General features: G+C 35.3%; 4 protein-coding genes across 4 annotated transcripts; 2 read left to right on the top strand and 2 right to left on the bottom strand.

Annotated features, from left to right (window-relative positions):
* Positions 1 to 909: 909 nt before the first annotated feature.
* Positions 910 to 13,678, bottom strand: LOC132759458 (lysosomal Pro-X carboxypeptidase-like). Its single transcript, XM_060751221.1, has 3 exons — positions 13,631 to 13,678; positions 2,842 to 3,029; positions 910 to 1,774 (listed from the first exon to the last, which is right to left on the bottom strand). The coding sequence occupies exons 1-3, from the start codon at positions 13,661 to 13,663 to the stop codon at positions 1,513 to 1,515; spliced, it is 483 nt and encodes a 160-aa protein (XP_060607204.1). The 5' UTR covers positions 13,664 to 13,678; the 3' UTR covers positions 910 to 1,512.
* LOC132759456 (uncharacterized) lies at positions 11,028 to 13,913 on the top strand. The gene has a single exon (XM_060751220.1). It carries the CDS (start codon positions 11,375 to 11,377, stop codon positions 13,025 to 13,027), a length of 1,653 nt encoding a protein of 550 aa, XP_060607203.1. The 5' UTR covers positions 11,028 to 11,374; the 3' UTR covers positions 13,028 to 13,913.
* A 2,249-nt stretch (positions 13,914 to 16,162) lies between these two features.
* On the bottom strand, positions 16,163 to 17,024 carry LOC132759459 (uncharacterized). Its single transcript, XM_060751222.1, has 2 exons — positions 16,556 to 17,024; positions 16,163 to 16,191 (listed from the first exon to the last, which is right to left on the bottom strand). The coding sequence occupies exons 1-2, from the start codon at positions 17,022 to 17,024 to the stop codon at positions 16,163 to 16,165; spliced, it is 498 nt and encodes a 165-aa protein (XP_060607205.1).
* A 594-nt stretch (positions 17,025 to 17,618) lies between these two features.
* Positions 17,619 to 18,509, top strand: LOC132759455 (uncharacterized; the record flags this gene model as incomplete). Its single annotated transcript, XM_060751219.1, has 2 exons — positions 17,619 to 17,870; positions 18,281 to 18,509. Coding segments are annotated over exons 1-2 (481 nt in total), but the record flags the coding sequence as incomplete, so codon positions are not given.
* Positions 18,510 to 22,714: the final 4,205 nt, after the last annotated feature.

Below are 22,714 nucleotides of genomic sequence, written 5' to 3'. Positions count from 1 at the left end.
ATTGGTAATTAACTCGTATACATATTAATATAAAAACCAGTACTGTACACACTATATCAGGCATATTTACTGACGAATAAAGTGGCTTATTATTTAACATGTATTATATATTTAATGATCAAAGGGTAATTACGGTATATTGGGTAAATCAATAGCCAAATACCCTTGATAAAAGAAAAGAACGAGTTTTGCTCTTCATTTGCAGCACATTTTATCAAAATACACCAGGGACAATAATCATAACAAATATTGCTCTAAGCTTGCTAACTTCCCTTTGATTCTTATCAAATAACTGTTAACCTTATAAGATACCATTTAAAACATATAAATCTTAACAGAGGTCAGGACATAAATATTGATATCATAATTTTGAAAACAGGTGACCCTTCGATAAAGAACAATAAAAAAAAAATACAAATGTAGTAGAAAATCTCAGACTCGGTTTTTGTGTTGAGTCTATTCATGGGAGGGAGTCTGTTCATGGGGCATAATAAGAACTGCAACATCTGTTGTGCTGGTATTCAAATTCAAACATTAGACGTCTTTACAAAAACAATATAACAATTCCTTATTTAGAGGAACTAGATTTAGTAAATAAGCACCTGGAATATACATGTATAATAAAGCTGAAGTATTAAGTTGAAATAAAAAGAAACTTGTACAAAATTGCATATTGAATCTCATTTACAAATACTATAAAAGAATATAAGATTTTATTTACATATTTCTTTATAATAAGAAAGAGAAAAACAAATATCTAGTGATATCTGCTAAAATGGAAAAGATATAATTTATGGTATTTATATTTAAAAAAAATCCTGTTAAACTTTTAGCACTACTGGAAGGAATATGCAACAACAAAGTTTGCCAATGTTGCATTTTCCTAATTGATGTAACAGCAATCCAAAACATATAGTTTGACACCAGAAGGTAAAACATTGTAAATAAAGTAAAATCAATTAAATAATGCCAATTAAATACATGTAATGTATATGTACTGATTTGTCTTATTAAACATCACCAGTCTTATAAATTGTTGTCTTTTACTATACATGTATACTCTAATAAATACCCTCAGGGGCATTATATTTTCCAAAAAATGGGCTATAATTAAAGTACAAAAAGGGTCAAAATTAAAAGAATCTACTGTTTTTGTGTTGTTTACCACTGGGTTATATATAATGCAAAGATGCAGTATTAACCTTTGTTTTGATTTCCCTGATCTTTTTAATATACTGCTATTGAACGGTTTTCTTTCCTATCTCTAAAAGGGTAGGGGTGAGGGGCATTTATTAGAGAATATAAATGCTTACATTTTTACCTCCAGCTCTTAATTTTTTAAATATAGAAAATACTTCACTAATTAGTAATTATATAAGAAGTTGGAAATAAAGTTAATTATACAATGCATTTCAGGTAGAATAACAGTATTACATGAAATAATAAACAAATAACAGACATAACTAGAACACCCGTAGAGATGTTGTGTGGAGATAATATAATAGAAACTGTTTACGGAATGGTGTATTTATCAGTGGCATATACATTATATACACCACCCCCTTGTCCAGACTTATCATCTTGCACTTGACCTAACCACATCTTTAGCAGATTTTTTTCTGACTGTCGAGCATCTAAAACAGAGGGTGGGTCAAGAGGATTGGCTGCTCGTAAATCTAGATGGTGCGCACCAGACTCTATCAACAATGGCACAATGGAAGAAGATGGACTTGTGGTTACGCCACCAGATGACCAGGGGTCAAGAGCTCCATTACTGAAATGACATCATATCATGTTATAATATCATGTTATAGTTTGTATTCTTTGACAATTCTTATCTGTAATATCATTGTATCTACAGCCGGCCCCTTTAGATATTACACAGCTGATTACATTATAAATATATTATATTAATTTGTATGTCTTTTTCTACCATTTTTACCTGCTTTACCGTTTCTTCTGCTGAATTTATGGAATAGACCTATCCTGTTTTGAATTTGGAACTGTTCATTTAAAGATTATGGGATTTTAATTTAACTACAAACTGTATAGAGCCTATTATTGTAATGGATTATTGTAAAATGCAAAAATTGAGCTGCCAACAGTATAGAGCCTGATCAAACTGCACAGATGTGCAGGCTGGTCTAGCTCTGTACTGGTGGCAACGGTTAATCACTTTCGGTTAATGCAGGTTAATAGCTAAAACAAACTTGAAAGAGCTAATGAGTTACATGTCTCTTTACACTGCCTTAGAGTCAAATAGATGTAACCATGGTCAGTTTGAACTCAAAATATTTTAAAAATAAAATGAAAGATAAGATCCATGATTTTTATGCTTTATGAAATAACATTTGTTACATCAGTAAGTAAATTAAAATGATCCACAGCATTAACATTTGACGTTATGACATTATCTATCAAGTTCAAAATTATTATATTTTCTTTGATAACAAGTTAGAGCAACCTATACAGAAAAAAATCATATATAGAACTTTAATCACTGAAAATAAAATATCAAAGAATTATTTGTAATAAGACATCAGCATGCTTGGTTTTTGAGTGATCTGCTCTTGAAAAAAAGCAAAAACTCATTTTCTGGGGCAGATAACTAATTAGAAGGATGGTGTTCCCCATTTTATTTCATAAATATGTTCACATCATTATTCACTTTTTATGCAATTTTTTATGTAATTCTGTTCACTAGTTCAAATTTCCTTCTTTGCCTCTGTAAAAATAAAGAACCTACAGGAAATGCCTTTAAATGACTCTTAACACAAGCAAGACCTGTAATAGTTGCATGTTCTCAAATTTAAAACTTGGTAAGAAATAAAATAAACATACCTAAATATAATATTACTTGCTGTTTCTAAACTTTTACCCCAGTACTCAGAAACTATCCAGTTTTCTCTGGGATATGTTTTCCATCTTTTATGACATTGCTCACTAAACTGTGTAAAGTTCCAGGGACTTGGCTCAAACATATCTTGTTTACCATCTGCACATATTGGCATTACCATCTCAGTGCAGCTCTAAACCACATGTAGAAGATTTTGATGTATAAATTTATTTAACTAATTCTTTAATAACTTTGTAAATCATGACATTTTCATAAATAGTCTGAACAATCAACACAGAAATAACATTGACACTTAAAAAGAAAAGAAATTGAGGTGTGTCAAAATTAACAAGGGTTTTAAAATGTTTAAAGCTTTATATCTACTGCCTGCAGTTTACATGTGTTGTTAGAGTTTTGAAAAAAAGAAAAGTTTCAATATACCCGTAAGAAAGCAATATGTTGGTATATTTCCTTATTAGCGAATGGAGCAAAATAATTAAAATGCTATTTAAGATAGCAGTATAATATTTTGTCCCCGTACATTTGATTCTCTTACAGTACAGTTTTCATCTGTGTTATATAATAGAAACATTCTATAATACAACTCTGGATAATATGGAAACAATATATGGAATCAACATATGGAAACAACATATGGACACAACATAAATTTACCATTTTTACATTCTATTATAAGATTCCATAACACATAGCTCTTCACAGCCCTTTATATTTTTAGTGGCAATCAAAAATCAGCAACACATTAGAGAGTGAAATAATGCACGGAAGGGCACCTGAGGTCTTCCTCCAACAGTAAAGCTGGAACGTCGCCGTATGACCTATACTGTGTCGATGTGACGTAAAACCCAAAACAAACAAACACAAATCAGAAAAAATTGTCTCTGCTCAAATAAAAAGACAACTTTTTACAGGTATGTTTGTTTGTATTGTTTGCTTTCAAGTCACACCAATGTATAAAGGTCACACCATTATTTTCCAGCTTCTTTGGTGGAGGAAAACCTCAGAATAACCAACAACATTTAGCTTGCTGGACATCTTCATCGCAAGTATTAATCAACAGTTAAAGTCCCAGGCCGGATTTAAAACCTCAACGATAAGAGGAAAGTGATTTGAAGTAAATGTCTGCACCGTTATGCACTTATCTGTGAAGGCTCCATAACATTGAACAATTGATAGTATTGAAAGATTTCATTTTAATTGTGTCCATTTACTAAAACAAACAAAAGCAGTGAAGTAAAAAAATGGGAAAAACTATATAAAGAGCGATCAGCGATCATGTGTTGCCTGATTATAGCCAATTCATACTTATGTGGCCACTCCAATGTTCTCTCTATTGTTCTTCATAGACACATAAAGGAATAAAATCTCTGAAAAGCTTACGGAATGAATGGCATCAAAGAAAAATACGGTTACCTATTGTTCATGTAGCATCCCAAGTATCCAAATGCTAAATGTAGCTCTGACAAACAGACACACAGACCACGGAGAAGTTATCCTTCTATGTAGCTGGTACTCTGTAGCAGGCGACACAAAAAGCAATTGTCAAAAATAAGATGCACAGGCCTCTACTTTACATAGACAAAAAATGTTCAAAATTTCTTGTTTTTCATTAAATTTTGTGACATTTTTGGCCAGTTGGTCATCTACTGGTCTGTCCAGTTTATCAAACTAAGGCTAATTCCTAAGTTACAATTTGGACATGGATTGCATCATTATGCAGAAAAGTGTTTTCTAAAATGTCTTACCGTGACCTTGAACTTAGACCTCATGACCTAATATTCGATAATAGTCATTAACTGGTCATGGATAATGTCTCTGTCCAGTTTATTAAACTCACGCTGCTTCTTTCTCAAGTTACTGATCGGACATGTATTGCAATCATTATGCATAAAACGCAGAAAATATTTCCAAAACGTGTTACTGAGACCTTGACCTTTGACCTAATTATCTCAAAATCAAAAGGGAACATCTGCTGACCATAAATAGTGTATCTAACCATGGCTCATTCCAAATATATTGTTTGGGCAAGGACTTTATATACACAAAGAGTCATTGTTACCTTAACCTTTAACCTAATAACCCCAATATCATCATAATTCATATACTGCACATGGGATTTCTACATATCAAGTTACATAATCAACATCTTATATGTTTAATTATTGATGGGAAAAATATAATAGGATGCTATGAGATGTATTGGAAGAATTGACATGCTGTCCAAATACAGTATTCTCTCAAGTTTTCAATCCGAAGCAAACAAATCTGCTGTACAAGGCCTAGAACTTAAATGTTAAGCATGTGACATCGCCTATTGGTACATGAATCATTCCCTATGGGTCAACAACTGCAGATTCTTTTTTAAACATTATCATGTTAAATGTCCATTATTATTTGTTTATTTCCAGTGAATTCGATATATAAATTGCTATTAATTTCATTTTTAGTAGCCATGAATGAAAACTGTATTTTTCTTCACTGATTTGACTTTTATCCTTGAATCCTGTTGAGCAACATGTAATTTTTTTCCCGATAATTATAAGAACTAGATACTTATAATTAGAACTCGCAGTATTTTCATCCACTGAACAAAAAAAATGATGGTTTGAGGTCAACCTTATCCACTGGGCCACGGACCCTCCATCAATTTCGTGAAGTGTATATGTCAAATGTATATGTTATTGAAAGCCACCTGACGACTTCACATTGTATTGTACAGATCGTATTGCCCACTCACCCAATCCTTTAACTGTTGTAAGTCTTAGACAATTTTTTCACTTTGTTTCCAGATTTTTATACTTCACAAAAGCAGGTGTCAAGTGCTGTGTGGCAGCTATAAAAAGTTGCCCCGTACTTCACTTCAGTGTTGTTATATTTTTCTGGTCCTTCGGGATCATTGATATCAGCACTATTAAGTGTTGAGAATTGAGTACCCTTTAAGCCGGTACTATGGGGCGTGAAGGATGTTGCACGTATTCATTATCCCTCATGTACAGACTCAATCAAACCGAGTCTGCAAATCTCTTGTAATTTTGTTGTGATTAATGCTTCCGAGGGATCACTTTGTTTCCAGATTTTTATACTTCACAACAACAGGTGTCAAGTGCTGTGTGGCAGCTGTGAAAAGTTGCCCCGTACTTCACTTCAGTGTTGTTATATTTTTCTGGTCCTTCGGGATCATTGATGCCAGCACTATTAAGTGTTGAGAATTGAGTACCGCTCAAGCCAGTGCTAGGGGGCGTGAGGGATGTTGCACGTATTCATTATCCCTCATGTACAGACTCAATCAAACAGAGGCTGCAATTCTCTTGTAATTTTGTTGTGATTAATTCTTCCGAGGGATCACTTTGTTTTTAGATTTTTTAAGCAGTTTACCAGTACTAGTTGCCTTCATTTTTTGCAAGGAACTGAAACATCTGTACATGTCAGAGCAGAGGTACAGTGCGAATGACTGTAGAAAGGATTCCATGATCAATCACAACGAAAGTGACCTACGCCGTCCGGGAATTGAACCCGGGTCTCCCGATTCACATTCCTATTGAGCTTACCAGACGGCTTAAAATATTTTGTATTGATGTGTAAACAATACTAAAACAATGCAAAGGCAATCATCCTATTTTAGTGTTGTTTACTCTGTCCTAGGCTTTAGGTGTCATAACCCTTGTTAGGTATAGGTTATTTTCATATTATCACAAATTATATAATATTATATTTTATGACAAATTTTAACACTTAGAGAAGACTTTATGTTGGTTAGAAATAAAACCTTGTACATGCATGACTGTATTAACATGCCTTGCATAGTAAATTTTTTGTATTTGCCTATATCGTCTCTTTAGTGCAATATTGGGAATGGGTTAAATCCTTCTAAATTTAATAGGACTAAACCAGTTATTTCACTAAGATGACGATATGTCATTTGTACAGTTTGTACAGCATTTAGTGGATTAATGTATAAATTTATAAATTTGCCTCACTGGTACTATCTTACCCATGACTGAAGTGTTCCCGTTTTATGTTCAACACTGATGACAAACAAGTACGATAAATTAAGTACTAATACTAATACTATTTGCTAATCATAATTTAAAGCTTACAAAATTTAATCAATATAACCGTGTAAATAGTTTATGCAATTTGATGCTTTGTCAACATTATAAATGTTATTGCTAGATAATACATTGTGCACAATTATGCACATCCCACGAATGTTAAGGTGTGCAATATTATAAACAAGATCTTTTTTTGATTGTTCTGGCATGTGCCATCCAATGCCAGAAAAGGGAGACATTTCCTCTATGCAGAGGTCACATTCCAGTTTAATTAAGGTCTAATTTAATTTTCTCATACAAGTAGTCGAAACTTAGATTTAAGCTGAAGGTTTCTAAAAGTTGGTCATATGGTTACAACATGCGGAAAATCTATCCAATTTACGCAGTTGCAACAAGAATATCACATTGCATTTCTCTACACAATGTAAAGTCTTTGCAGCAAAAAAGTGACCAAAAGAGCAGAGGTATATTTTGACAAAGGAGCATTTTTTTGAAAAAGACATTGTTAACAATCATGTCACTAATATTTCCAGTCTCAAAGTCCGAATAGATGAAAAAGAACTAAAACTTCCTATTATGTATTGGATTCCTAGATTACATAAAAAAACCTTACAAAGCCAGATTCAGTGCTAATTCTACATCTAGCACAACAAGTAAACTTTCTATTTTATTGACATCTTGTTTGACTGCCATTAAAACACATGTAATTAGATACTGTGATAAAGTGTACGAAAATACCGACAAACATCTATTTTGGTCCGTGAAATTCTGGATAAATTGAAAATTAAGAACTATCAAGCTTCAACTGTCAGTACATACGATTTTTTACCCTTTATACTACACTGCCACATAATTTGATTAATGATAAACTAATTTCCCTTATTCAGAAAACCTTTGCACGGGAAAAAGTTACGTTTCTTGCATGTAACTCTCAAAAAGCCTTCTTTACAAACTGTATTGTAAAACAGTATACTATGTGGACCTGTGACGAAGTTTGTAGAGCACTCTCTTTTCTTTTAGACAATAGTCATGTCAGGTTTGGTAATACCCTATTCAAACAATTCATTGGAATTCCTATGGGTACTAATTGTGCACCCCTGGTCGCCGATTTGTTTTTGTATTGCTATGAAAGAGATTTTATGTTGAGTCTCTCTGAAAATACACAACAAGATGTTATATCAGCATTTAATAACACTTCCAGATACCTTGATGACATTTTTAATTTAGATAATTCTTATTTTGATCAATGGTGTCTAATATTTATCCTACTGAGCTACAACTTAATAAACGAATTCTTGAAATTTAACTACATCATTTTTGGATCTTCATATAACTATTAAAAACAATTCTATTCACACGAAAATCTATGATAAAAGAGATGACTTTGATTTTGGTATAGTAAATTATCCGCATTTGGATTGAGACGTACCGCATGCAACATTTTACGGGGTTTATATATCTCAGTTAATTAGATTTGCTAGGGCTTGTAGCAACGTAATGGATTTTAACGAGCGAAATATATTCATTACCGGTAAGCTGCTCAAACAGGGCTACCGCTATTATAAATTACGTAAATATTTTACAAAATTTTACAATCGTAACTTTGATTTAATTTCAAAATTCAATAGTGATCTAAAAGCACTTCTGCGACAAGGGATAAGCCAGCCTGATTTTTACGGGGATGTTGTTTACAAACTTCGTAAGATCTTGGGTCATTGTAATTTTTCTGTTGTTTTTACTAAAATTATTAAACGTTTTATTAAAAGGGGTTATGACCCTACAATTTTAAGACATACCGCATGCTTAGTGTTCAGCCCATTTACAGTTGGACGCTACGCTTTCCTCTTTTGATTACATCTGACGGACCAAGTGGGAGACTCTATGATGGACAGTTCTTAAAGCCCTTTGGGACTGAATTGCCTTAATGTTTGTCTTCTGTCTTGCTTCGTCGGGCCCTTGTAGGTGATTTTCTTGTTGCTCTGTCTTCCTTTAAGACATTGAGTACTTTTGTTATGGTCATTGGGTTTACTTTTATATGTTTCTACATGATCATTTTGGTGTTTTACTTATTTAACCTTTTGTAACCATAACAACTGTTAGAATTTCACTTGGCGGGGATTCATTTTATTTACACTGTCTCGTTTATAGGAACATAGTGGGGCTAAGAGCGAGGTTTGGTGCACCATTAACCGGTTTAAACTCCCCAGCAGTATTTATGCTGCTGACCGTTCCAAGGCGGCGCCCCTCTGTGTTCCTCAGATGTATGTCTATGTTGTTTCATACTGTTTTGGTGACACTTGTGTCCCTTGTTGTTTTCTCGTCTACGGTAAGTATCTTCCCCTTTGCCCCTAGTTTTTATTTATTTTATTTATCTCCTCCCTTCCCCGGATCTCCTGTCCCCTTCCCCTGTGCCCTTTGACTTTATGGGCCTATTTTTCAATCATTTATTTGTTTTCTTTTAGTTCCTTATCAGTAACTAATTATTTATGATTTTAGTGGTTAGCCTGCCCATGCCCTTGTGCCCTGTCCTGTTTTTGTTTTGGGGTCCTCCTGGGCTCCTTGCCACTGGCTCTTGTTGCTGGGTCGGGTGGGGGTTGCGTTCATTGAACGCCGCCTTTTCTTGTTGATCTTGTTTATCATATTGTATCACTTTTGTAGGTGATCAACAATGATATACTACATACAAATTATCTTAGCACTGTGCATTCTAGATTCTGAGAAGTTTAAGTATCCTATAAAGTCAATAAATGCCTTGCATAATACATTTTTGCAGTTGCCTACAGTACGAGGGTTGTCCAAAAAATTCGTGCACTGCAGTTATTGTTCTGAGAGTCATTAATAAAAAACATTTATTATATATCACATGAAGGGCAATCTGTCTCAAATAGGAAAACAAAAGAAAAAGCCGTGTAACCGGCGTATCGTGAAAAAGAATTGTCATTGAGTTACCTTAGTAACGTTATACCGGCGCACGACAAAAAAATGGGTTAGTTCATTACTGTAATTGTATTTATTTACTGTTGCTTGTAAAGTGGCATTTGCTTTTTATGTCATAATTTGTTTTACTATCAATATAGGAATGATTGATGCAAAGTAATTTGTAGTTTTTATTGTTCATATGCAACGTACATGTAACACATTCACCAGTGAACGAATATATTTAACAACCCTCGTCACATGCCCCGGCATTACGGACGGAGGTCTGCCTGACCGGTTGTCATCGTCTACCTACCGTCTACAGAGCGTTTGTGCCATTAAAAAACCAGCCTTCGTGACACTGAATTGGTCTCGTTTTATGATTAATAATGCACTTAGCAAATACCTTTTACTGATCATACCTTAAAATTTGTAAAGGATAATCAATATCGCCACAATATCATGCATGATCTTTAATGCAATTTAAGACTAGTAAACATTTCATATTTTATTACTAGATAATACTTTGTGCAAAATTATACACATCCCACCAATGTAAAGGTGTGCAATTTTATAAACAAGATCTCTTAGACTGATCTGAATTCGGAGATCCAATGTTAGAAAAGGTAGACATTTCCTCAATGCAAAAGTGGGTCACATTCAATGTTATGAATTAATTAAAGTCTAATGTCATACGTGTATTATTATGGACGTTGAAATATGATTTTTTTTCAAAACGGCTTATATTAAGTTTTTTTAATATACATGATCAGTACATGTGCTTGGATTGACAAATATACATTTTATTTGGATTTTAAAGGCGTTTTAAGCTCCACACCCAAGTGTCTGTGAACGTCAAAGCAACTGTGTAAATTTACATGCATACAAAATAATTAATCTGAGTAAATAACACGAGTATGTGTAGATCTAGTAAAAGTCGGTGGCGTCTTTAATGTTTATGGAATAGCATTCGCACAAATACAGATTAAAATTCATTTAAACGGGATCATTTAAAAACGACAAAAAAGTACAATTCATCTGTTTTAGCGATCATATATTTTATAATTTTGTGTACTTACGACATTAATATCAAAGACTTTTTTTTAGATTATTAAGAGCAAACTGACAATTTTATAAGCGCTAATTATTGCAATGCCTGGGTTCCCATATTTACTCGATTGTGTCAAGTATTCTTGTTAAACACAATCAAGTAGACTACAATGATCAAGTGTGTATATCCGACCGACATTTGTGACAGTAAATTGAGGACATATAATCGAGTTTTCTTTCAAGTTTCTTAAATATTACAAACGGATTTAATCTGTCACTATCCTGATTATTTGTATGTAAATACGTCCATTTCAAGTAAATCGGACGTATATGTATTTGTAAAGTATTTCAACATGATTACGATTTCAAAATAGTCAGCTCAGGAAACAGGAAATAAAAGTGGATAATAAAATGTGACAGATTCTATTTCAAATAAAAGTGAAGTTTAAATGGAAAAAAAAACTTAAAACATATTTAAGACAGAGTTTACATAAACAAGATGGCTGACAGTGTACCTGGGAAACTTACAGACTTTACAAATCAACCAAACAATGAAGTAACAAGTGCCTTTTTATTTTGTGACCCTTGTTACCAAGATGGAGATAAAAAGGAAGCAGAAGGATTCTGTGTGGAATGTCAGCATTACCTTTGTGATCAATGCTTCAGGTATCACTGCCTTCCTAAACCGATGAAACATCACAAATTGCTAGGGAAGTCAGAAATGCCAAAGAGAAAGGTTGATGAAAGTCTCTCTGAAACCTGTTCACATCATGAGGAGGAGATGATTAAATATTACTGTAAAACACACGGGACAGTTGGCTGCAACTCTTGTATGATCATACACCACAAACCATGCCTTGAAATCTGCACCCTCACAGATATAGCTAAGGATGTGGAACTATCACCTGCATATAAAGATTTTTGTACAAGAATGGAGACAACCAAGACCAACCTAGAGGATCAGATTAAAACTGCAAGAGAAAACATAGCAATATGTAGATCTTGCAGAGAAACGGCTCTAACTGAAATCAATAAATTACAGCAGAAAATAAACATCCAGTTTGAGTTGCAGAAGCAGGAACTTGCAAAAGAAGCTGAGGAAAAAGAGAACAATGAAGTTAGAAAACTGAAAGAAGTCGAAAATTCAGCCAATGATTCAAAAACTGTTCTAGATAACCTGAAAGAAGATTTTCAAATACTAGAGGAAACAAAACAAAGCAAACAGCTATTCATTGCATTAAAGAAAAATCAAGAAAAACTGAACTTTCTTGAACAAAAAGTGGCAGATATACAAAAAGAAAACAAAGTGGACAAATATTGTTTTATTCCAAACAAGTTTCTGAACAGTGCGCTGAAAAATGTTGATGCTCTTGGTGAATTGTGTGTACAAAAGAAAGAAGAGTCAGAAGAGGATATGAAGAGTTTCTATGGAAACTATCCTGAATATGGAATGCCAAGAGGATGCCAAATATCAAATGAAAATGTAATTATACTAGATACAATTTACAATCGTGTAAGGCTGTATACAGTAGATGAACATACATTGGTAACAGAGAAAGAATTAACATCATGTCCATGGGATATTGCATCTATTGAGGAAAACAAGTTTGCATTAACATTGCCAAATGTAAATAAAATCAAAATCATGTCTGTTGAAGATGAAAACATAACAGTTGGAGAGAAAATAAATGTTGGTGCTAGATGTGAGGGAATACACTTTGCAGAGGACAAGCTGTATGTGGCATGCAGTAAACCTGCACAAGTTTTAATTCTAAATAAAACAGGAACAATAATCCAATGTTATATAAAAGATCAAGCAGGTGAGCAGTTGTTCCAACAACCAGCTTATATATATTTCGATACTGAAAAGCAACTGATTTGTGCCTCTGACAGAAAGGCAAGCTGCATTGTAACCATGGCAACTGATGGGAAAGTGCAAAATGTATTCAGAAATGAAGATTGGAAAATGCCACTTACAATTGGGAAAGAAGAGAATAAAATCAATATTTCAGACTTTGAAAAAACACGCATGACACACATAGATTTAATTACTGGTGAATGTGAAATAGATGATGATATATTTGGATTTGTATTTTCCAAGAATGCACAATGTTGGGACAAGTCATTTATATGTTGTTTTCTTTTGACATAAGAAGACTAATGATTAGTATCAATAAGACATAAATATAGGTTAACATAACAAGACTTTTTTTATAAATACATGTATATAACTACTGGCTGTTATTGGTTTTTGAATTTGATAATTGGTGTAAAAACTAGAAAAGAATCTGACAAGTTAGTTTTCAAAATAGACATAATAAAAAGTTATAATTGGTCTGTCTAATAGTTGCCACTATTACAGCATTTGTCTGAAAATATGAACTAACTCTAGACTACATATACGTAATTAATTTTGTCAGATTTTACAACTGTTTCACTATGCATTACAATAGCTGAAAAGAACAAGCAATTTTGTTGCATTGATATTAAAAATAACATGATACAATGTACCTGAATCATTTGATACTTCCGAATACAATAAATGAATAAAAAGTGATATTAAAATATTTACTTTCAAAATGACATAAAGCCAACAAATTTGAGCAGTGTCGAATAATTGTTACTAGCATGCACATTTATGCTGAAATTATCAAAATTATTGAATCAAACTAGACCAGGAATGGAAGTAATCTAATATTAACTCTGGTTTATTGTGAAATATACATGTACATATATAAATAAATGGAAAATATACCTTCTTGTCACACAAAAGAAACCCGATAGTCATGTTTACACCTTGATTTCATGTTTGATTATTTTGCATGTAGATAATATATTTCATAAGTCATACTTTCCTACAGTATAATGCCATAATTTATGGGAGAGTATCGTAACGTATGGTTACATGCACATTCCATTGAATTTAAACTTACAATCTATTCAATGCAAAACAATGTCAGTAAAATTATGCGAACTTTGGAAAAGAAGATTAAATCGTTTCATAAAACAGGAAGAAATATTGTATTCGTGACTCATGTAAACTTTCGGTCCTCAAGTATAAAGACTCTAAATACCTACGCGATTATTCATAATCATCCGAGAGTGTATACACACAGGTCTCTCAAATATCGTCAGTAAGACCGGTGTACACAATGCAAAAAAGGTGTCCTTATCCGAAGTTTAAAGGGCCGATTAGCGATTGGCTAAGATGCTGCACGGTTTTGTTTTTGCCTAAAAATAGCAAGGGATGACTAAATCAATGTACCAGGCTTTTGAAATGTATTCAAATGCGCTGCGCGAGAACCAGTCTGGCTGTAGTCGGAGCCCTTCGGTAATATGTTGGTTCTATTTTTCAAAGCGCGGCGCATTTAAATACGGCAAAGTTAGGAGCCAATTTGAATATGTCGAAAAAATTTGTAAAAAGAGTAAAACGGCGATAATTTTCATGTTTTTTCACCTGTTGCGTTGGTTATACTGATGCTGAAGTTTAAAATTGACCATCACCGTGGATAATAATATCTACTGTGTCGATGGATGAAATGATTATGTGAAAATATTGGATATGGAATAAAATACGAGGTGATTTGAGGGTAGGTGTGCGGGATTTTTTCCAGCGAACATTTTCATCTTGTATGTTTTTTTCAAAACAACTTATGTTTTAATGATATACGAGGGTTGTCCCAATATTCTGTGACAAGATTGTTTAAAAGCTACATAAAACAGGTACGAATTTATTTTTTAATATGTTATAAACCCATATAATTTAAACATTTTCACAAATTTTCATAGATAAATATCAACAAACAACAAAAATATGCCATAAACACCATGGCAACTAACTGAATCGCGGCGCACGTCCAACGTCAAAGACGGCGTTAAATCTATATAAGGCGCCTTTCTCAAATACTCTCAATGGCTTTCAACGCAATAATGGTACCCATAAATCGTCAATTTCTGACTTAAATCATGTGGTTGCTAATGTCTGTTGAATGTTTGGATGGCATACATTAACTTTTGCTATACGCGAACTTCCGGTCTCGTTACACCTGCTTTTAGCTGTAGGAAATATGCGTGTTTTCCTTATTTTCGCTTTTTGTAGCGCAAAACTCTGGTTCCGTTCATGCCTTTTGTACACAAATGCTCAGGAAATGTTGCTAAACTGTTATAATTGGTATATTTGTTGAAAATCGTTACATGTGTCATCTCGAAATAGTCATGAAACCTGAGTGACATGTTCACTGCGCCGCAAATTCTTCGAACGTCGCCATTTTAACTTTCCTATTTTATATGAGATATCTTCATTTATTCGTATCTTTTTCGTTTCTTAAGTTATTTAACTAAACTTTTCAGAGATGATTTAAACATAGCAGCAGGGGAAGTCAACGTGACATTGTGCAGACACATCATCAGATTTTTGAAATATACGTAATTAATTTCAGCCTATTCATAACAAAATGTAAATTATTTGACGTGCGCCGGCAACTCAAACCAATGTCGTTAATACTGAAAATTTCTAAGTAACTAGGGTAAATTTTTTTGTAAATGATTTGTTGTAATGTTAAATAATAAACTTAACAGTTATATGTGTGAATTATTTTCTATTGGCGTTAAAAATGAACCGGCTATAAAATTTGTCACGGACTTTTGGGACAACCCTCGTATATGATATATATGATAAGCACATGTGCTGGTATTGACAAATATACATTTAATTTGGATTTGAACTGCCTTTTGTGAACCACACCCCAAGTGTCTGTGCTTGCGTACTGATGAAAGTGTGGGAGGGTTACGCCGGTAGGAGTCAGGAGACATCTTTTTCGGAAAATTGAAAAATGAAACATGAAAAGACGCATTCTGGGGAATTTGAAAACGCGGAAAAATTGGCATAAAGTTTTCTATAACAAGAGGGCCATGATGGCCCTGAATCGCTCACCAGAAACAACTGTTTTTCAGTGATTATAGAAATTTTTTTTCAAATAAACTTGTAGAAAGAGAAGTCCAGGTCAACTTCAACTCACCTCTCTAGTTTAAAGGTTTCCAAACACTTTATAGTAAAAATGATAGGAACCAAGTTTGGTGATCATCCATCCATTAATTTGTGATAAAATTTGCCTATGACTGTTTTTCAAAATTGGGATCTTTCTTCTTTTTTTCTAATTATCTAAAAAATTAGATAATTATATAATCTCAGTATTTAGATATACATGTATACTGTTTGTCAGGATGACACCACCAGTCAATATTTATTTAAGATAACATAGGTATACTAGTCAACTTGACCAGAAAGTTAACATTTCTGGTTAATTAGCTTACTCTCTAATAGAAATGAGAAAAATTGTATCTTAACTACATAGAGGAAAAAAGCAAAAGGTTGTTTTTGATGAAATGTATTCAGTGAACATGAAAACAACTTTACATACATTGTATGAAACAGTGCAAAATTACTTACAACAAGTGATAACCAAGTTTGTAAAATGTGATTCTGAATAGAAATAATTGAAACTGATACTTAAAAAGCACAAAGATTAAACAAGAGCCACCGCCAGGTGGGGGCAACGCTCGACTCTTTACTTTTTCTTTAAGCAAACAAAGAAATGTTTGAACAAATCTTAACGTTTCCTTTTTATAAATTTAATCCATCTGTCAGTTTTGTCTATATATTTTGAATATCTAAATTTACTTGTCCGCACAGTGTAGTCCGCATGTTGGCGGCGGTCCGCATGTTGGTGGTGGCGGTCCGCATGGGGGGGTCCGCATGGTGGTGGTGGCCGGCATGGAGGTGGTTCGCATGGTGGTGGTGGTCCACATGGTGGTAGTGGTCCGCATGCTGGTGGTGGTCCACATGTCGGCAGTGGTCCACATGTTGGTGGTGGTCCGCATGGTGGTAGTGGTCCGCATACTTGTGGTGGTCCACATGCTGGAGGTAGTCCGCATGTCGGCAATGGTCCACATGTTTGTGGTGGTCCGCTGGTGGTGGTGGTCCGCATGCTGGTGGTGGTCCGCATATTGATAGTGGTCCGCATGTTGGCAGCTGTAGTCCCCATGGTGGTGGTGGTTGACATGGTGGTGGTACGCATGATGATGGTGGTCCATATGCTGGTGGTGGGCCGCATGGCGGTTGCGGTCAGCATGGTGGTCATGGTCCGCATGGTGGCGGTGGTCAGCATTGTGGTTGCGGTCCGCATGGTAGTGGTGGTCCGCATGTTGGTGGTGGTCGGCTGTTGGTGGTGGTCCACATGCTGGTGGTGGTCTGCATATTGATGGTGGTATGCATGATGGTGGTGGTCTGCATGGTGGTGATGGTCGCATGCTGGTGGTGGCCCGCATATTGATGATGGTCCACATGTTGGCGGCGGTGATCCGCATGGTGGTGGTGGTCCGCATGGTAGCGATGGTCAGCATTGTGGTGGTGGTCTGCATTATGTTGGTGGTCCATATGCTGGTGGTGGGCCGCATGGCGGTTGCGGTCCGCATGGTAGTGGTGGTCCGCATGTTGTTGGTGGACCGCTGTTGGTGGTGGTCCACATGCTGGTGGTGGTCTGCATATTGATGGTGGTATGCATGATGGTGGTGGTCTGCATGGTGGTGGTGGTCGCATGCTGGTGGTGGCCCGCATATTGATGATGGTCCACATGTTGGCGGCGGTGATCCGCATGGTGGTGGTGGTCCGCATGGTAGCGACGGTCAGCATTGTGGTGGTGGTCTGCATTATGTTGGTGGTCCATATGCTGGTGGTGGGTCGCATGGCGGTTTGCGGTCCGCATGATAGTGGTGGTCCACATGGTGGTGGTGGTCCGCATGTTGGCAGTGGTCAACATGTTGGCAGTGGTCCGCATGGTGGTGATGATCCGCATGGTGGCCGTGGTCAACATGGTGGTGGTCCGCATGGTGGTGATGCTCCGCATGCTGGTGGTGGCCCGCATGGTGGTAGAGGTCCGCATGCTGGTGCTGGTCCGCATGTTGGCAGTGATCCGCATATTGGTGGTGGTCCGCATGTTGGTGGTGGTCAGCATGCTGGTGGTGGTCCGCATGTTGGTGGTGGTCTGCATGTTGGCGGTGGTCCACATGGGGGTTGTGGTCCGCATGTTGGTGGTGGTCCGCATGTTGGTGGTCTGCATGGTGGTGGTGGTCCGCATGCTGGTGGTGGTCCGCATATTGATGGTGGTTCCACATGGTGGTAGAGGTCCGCATGCTGGTGCTGGTCCGCATGTTGGCAGTGATCCGCATATTGGTGGTGGTCCGCATGTTTGGTGGTGGTCCACATGGTGGCGGTAGTCCGCATGGTGGTGATGATCCGCATGCTGGTGGTGGTCTGCATGCTGGTGGTGGTCCGCATGTTGGCAGTGGTCCGCATGTTGGTGGTGGTCTGCATGTTGGTGGTGGTTCACATGGTGGCGGTAGTTAGCATGGTGGTGATGATCCGCATGCTGGTGGTGGTCCGCATAGTAGCGGTGGTCCCCATGGTAGCGGTGGTCTGCATGGTGGTGGTGGTCAGCATGCTGGTGGTGGTCAGCATGCTGGCGGTAGTCTGCATGTTGGCGGTGTTCTGCATGTTGGGAGTGGTCAGCATGCTGGTGTTGGTCTGCATGCTGCTGGTGGTCCGCATGCTAGTGGTGGTCCGCATGCTGGTGGTGGTACGCATGGTGGTGGTGGTCCAAAAATTTGGACTTTTGACCTTGAAGGTCTTTGACATTTTCAGAAACAAATGAAACATTTTTTTAGGCCTTAAGGAAAATTCTCTAGATTGACCTACAAATGAACCTTAGAATGATGTAATGATGAAATGGCCATTTGAATTCTAGGGTACAAAGCACATTGACCTCAGATCTCTGTAAAGCAAACAGGTGATGTACATGTGAACTTTTTTCAAGAGGGAGAATTTACTTCAAAAAGAGGGAGATTTTTTAATTGACAGGAAATTTTGAAATGAAAAAGAAGGGACTTTCTTCATTTTTTTTTAAAACAACCCTTATTCTAAGAAAAATATTTAAAAATTTGACAGGAGAAAGAAGGTGTCTCCCACTCAAATTGGGGAGGTCACATGTTTGCATGTACACATATATGGAAAATTCCAACAGGAGTTATTTTCCTTTCATTATTAAACTATAATTTGAAGAAATGCCATCGCCCAGGGCATTTTAGCTATAGTTGCTCCCAATATTTTTAGCTATAGCGGCCCCTAAAAGGGACCAATCAAATTAATATGAGCACACTTGATAAAAGACTACCTAAGAATGCTACAGACAAAGTATGGTGATCATCCATCAATTAGTTCTGTAGAAGTAGAAATTTCTATTTTTAGCCCTAGAGGCCCCTATAAGGGGCCAATCAAATTAATAATGAGCAAACTTGACAAAAGACTACCTAAGAATGCTACAGACAAAGTTTGGTGATCATCCATCAATTAGTTCTGTAGAAGAAGATATCTAAAGGTTTTTCTATTTTTAGCTTTTTGAGACCCTAAAAGGGTCTAAGCAAATAAATATGAGTAAATTTGATAAAGGACTACCAAAGAATGCTACAGACAAAATTTGGTGATCATCCATCAATTAGTTCTGCAGAAGCAGACGTTTAAAGATATTTCTATTTTTTGCTATAGCGGCCCCTAAAAGGGACCAATCAAATTAATATGAGCACACTTGATAAAGGACTACTTAAGAATGCTACAGACAAAGTTTGGTGATCATCCATCAATTAGTTCTGCAGAAGCAGACGTTAAAATGTATTTCTATTTTTAGCTATAGCAGCCCCTAAAAGGAGCCAATCAAATTAATATGAGCAAACTTGATAAAAGACTACCTTAGAATGCTACAGACAAAGTTTGGTGATCATCCATCAATTAGTTCTGAAGAAGAAGATGTCTAAAGGTTTTTCTATTTTTAGCCCTAGAGACCCCTAAAAGGGGCCAATCAAATTAATATGAGCAAACTTGAATAAAGACTACCTAAGAATGCTACGGACAAAGTTTGGTGATCATCCACCAATTAGTGCTGTAGAAGAAGACATTTAAAGGTATTTCTATTTTTAGCATTAGAGATCCCTTAAAGGGGCCAATGAAAATAATATGAGCAAAGTTGATTAAAGACTACCAAAGAATGCTACAGACAAAGTTTGGTGATCATCCATCTAGTAGTTCTATAGAAACAGAAGTTTAAAGGTATTTCTATTTTTAGCTAATAGTGGCCCCTAAAAGGGCCAATCAAATTAATATGAGCAAACTTGATAAAAGACTACCCAAGAATGCTACAGACAAAGTTTAGTGATCATCCATCTATTAGTTCTGTAGAAGAAGATGTCTAAAGGTTTTTCTATTTTTAGCCCTAGAGACTCCTAAAAGGGGCCAATCAAATTAATATGAGCAAACTTGATAAAAAGACTACCTAAGAATGCTAAAAACAAAGTTTGGTGATCATCCATCAATTAGTTCTATAGAAACAGACATTTAAAGGTATTTCTATTTTTAGCTATAGCGGCCCCTAAAAGGTGCCGATGAAATTGATATGAGCAAATTTGATAAAAGACTACCCAAGAATGCTACAAACAAGTTTGGTGATCATCCATCCATTTAGTTCGGTAGAAGAAGATGTTTAAAGGTTTTTCTATTTTTAGCCCTAGAGACCCCTAAAAGGGGCCAATCAAATTTATATGAGCAAACTTGATAAAACACTACCCAAGAATGCTACAGACAAAGTTTGGTGATCATCCATCCATTAGTTCTGTAGAAGAAGATGTTTAAAAGTTTGTAGAAGAAGATGTTTAAAAGTTTTTCTATTTTTAGCTCTGATTACCCCTAAAAGGGGCCAATTGGAATTACATGAGCAAATTCAAGTGTGACTGTCACAAGGATGCTACAGACCAAATTTGAAGTAAATCTGCCCAGTAGTTTCAGAGAAAAAGACGATTGTTGACGCATGACGACGGACGACGGACGCCGGAGCATCCCCTTTGATACTAATAGCTCACCCTGAGCCTTCGGCTCTGGTGAGCTAATAAAGAAAAAAATAATGAATCAATATAAGAGATGTTCGTTCAGTTTCTCCAGTTATCATAAGGTGAACATGATGCATATATTCAGAGACATATATAACATTATCTATGTCTCTGATATATTTATCTAAACTCCAAGAATTTCCTGCGCCGATTTTCAATTAGAAGACCACGAGAATGACGTCAGATAAATGGCGTTAACTCGATATTCATCAGAAATCGACTTAACCGCATGAAAAGTACCTCAGTCATATTTGTGATCTACTTCATTTCAGTTTTATCAGAATATATATTGTATGCGTTATTTTTTCGAGGTTACTAATCAGTGAGTACGAGTATCAAAATTGCTTTCAATACTCTGGATCACGAATGTTTGAAAAAGAAATATTTGTAAAGGAGTTAAAATTTAATATCTTAGCAGCCGTATATACTTAGTCATTTCCATTCATTGTGATTTATGAAATAAAAATAGAATAAAAGTAGTGGTTCTCATTTCGCAACACCGATGCGTACAATTCTGTGTTTCTTTTTGCACAAATTTCTGCGTTTTCTTCACACGCATGCATTGTGGATATATGCCGTGACTAACATGAACTACGTCTTTGATAATTAGAAATAAATACTTAGACATCACACTTCTGTATTACATGAATTTAGGTATTAATTTATAAAATGATAGATAAACATTATGCATCTACTATGGAAATGCCTTATTGTTGAAAGATATACTAAAATATTTGTAATCATTCAAGTCTGATATAACCCAATATCAGGACGCCGGGACACTGGGCTTTTCAACCTGTTTAATATGAAGTATATCTTAAATTTTGTTTGTATCAAAACCAACGTACCTTAAACTAAACTGTCTAATTTCTTACAAAACAAAATATTCATTAATTTTTGAAAAATGTTCTCATAAATGTTCCTGGGAAAATAAAAAACAACAAATAAAATCAGTTAATAGTTTATTTCATCCATGTTTTAAGATTAAACAGTATGTTATTCAATACAGTTTTTTCTTAACTTAAAGTAAACAATAAAAAGCATCTTAAATTCATTAAATTAAATATATCCTTATTTTCAAAGCAATAGTAAAAACTTCCCAAAATTTCAATTATTCCGGAAGAAATCATCCCTGAGTCGGCTGAAATAATAAGCAGTTTTAACTCGTATACATATTAATATCAAAACAGTACTGTACACAATAAATCAGGCGAATAAAGTGGATCATTATTTAACATGTATCACATATTTCATCATCAAAGGGTTACTAGGGTATATTGGGTAAGTCAATAGCCAAATACCCTTGATAAAAGAAAAAACTTCATTTGCAGCACATTTTGTCAAAATACAAAGGGGCAATAATCATACCAAATATTGCTCTAAGCTTGCTTACTTCCCTTTGGCTATTATCAAATAACTGTTAACCTTATAAAATACCATTTAAAACATATAAATCTTAACAGAGGTCAGGACATAAATATTGATATCATAATTTTGAAAACAGGTGACCCTTCGATAAAGAACAATCAAAACAAAAACAAATACACATGTAGTAGAAAATCACAGACTCGGTTTTTGTGTTGCGTCTATTCATGGGAGGGAATCTGTTCATGGGGCATAATGAGAACTGCAACATCTGTTGTGCTGGTATTCAAATTCAAACATTAGACGTCTTTACAAAAACAATATAACAATACCTTATTTAAAAGAACTAGATTTTGTTGATAAGCACCTGGAATATATAATAAAGCATATACCTTAAGTTGAAATAAAAAGAAACTTATATAAAATTGCATATTGCATCTCATTTACAAATACTATAAAAGAATATAATATTTTATTTACATAT

The sequence above is a fragment of the Ruditapes philippinarum genome, unplaced genomic scaffold (genome assembly GCF_026571515.1).
Source record: "Ruditapes philippinarum isolate M1 unplaced genomic scaffold, ASM2657151v2 ctg9443_1_1_1_1, whole genome shotgun sequence".
Classification (NCBI taxonomy): Eukaryota; Metazoa; Mollusca; class Bivalvia; order Venerida; family Veneridae; genus Ruditapes; species Ruditapes philippinarum.
Note: the sequence above shows the minus strand (reverse complement) of the source record. Positions and strands in the feature narration are given on the sequence as shown.

Coding starts and splice junctions, on each gene's coding strand:
- LOC132759458 (XM_060751221.1), bottom strand. CDS start 13,663: ATGACTATCGGGTTTCTTTTGTGTGACAAGAAG. Junction 3,030..13,630: donor TTCTTTTGTGTGACAAGAAG/GTATATTTTCCA, acceptor CATGTGGTTTAG/AGCTGCACTGAGATGGTAAT. Junction 1,775..2,841: donor GCAAGTAATATTATATTTAG/GTATGTTTATTT, acceptor ATGTCATTTCAG/TAATGGAGCTCTTGACCCCT.
- LOC132759459 (XM_060751222.1), bottom strand. CDS start 17,024: ATGCGGACCATGACCACCATGCTGACCGCAACCGCCATGCGGCCCACC. Junction 16,192..16,555: donor GGACTACACTGTGCGGACAA/GTAAATTTAGAT, acceptor CATTTCTATTAG/AGAGTAAGCTAATTAACCAG.
- LOC132759456 (XM_060751220.1), top strand. CDS start 11,375: ATGGCTGACAGTGTACCTGGGAAACTTACAGACTTTACAAATCAACCA.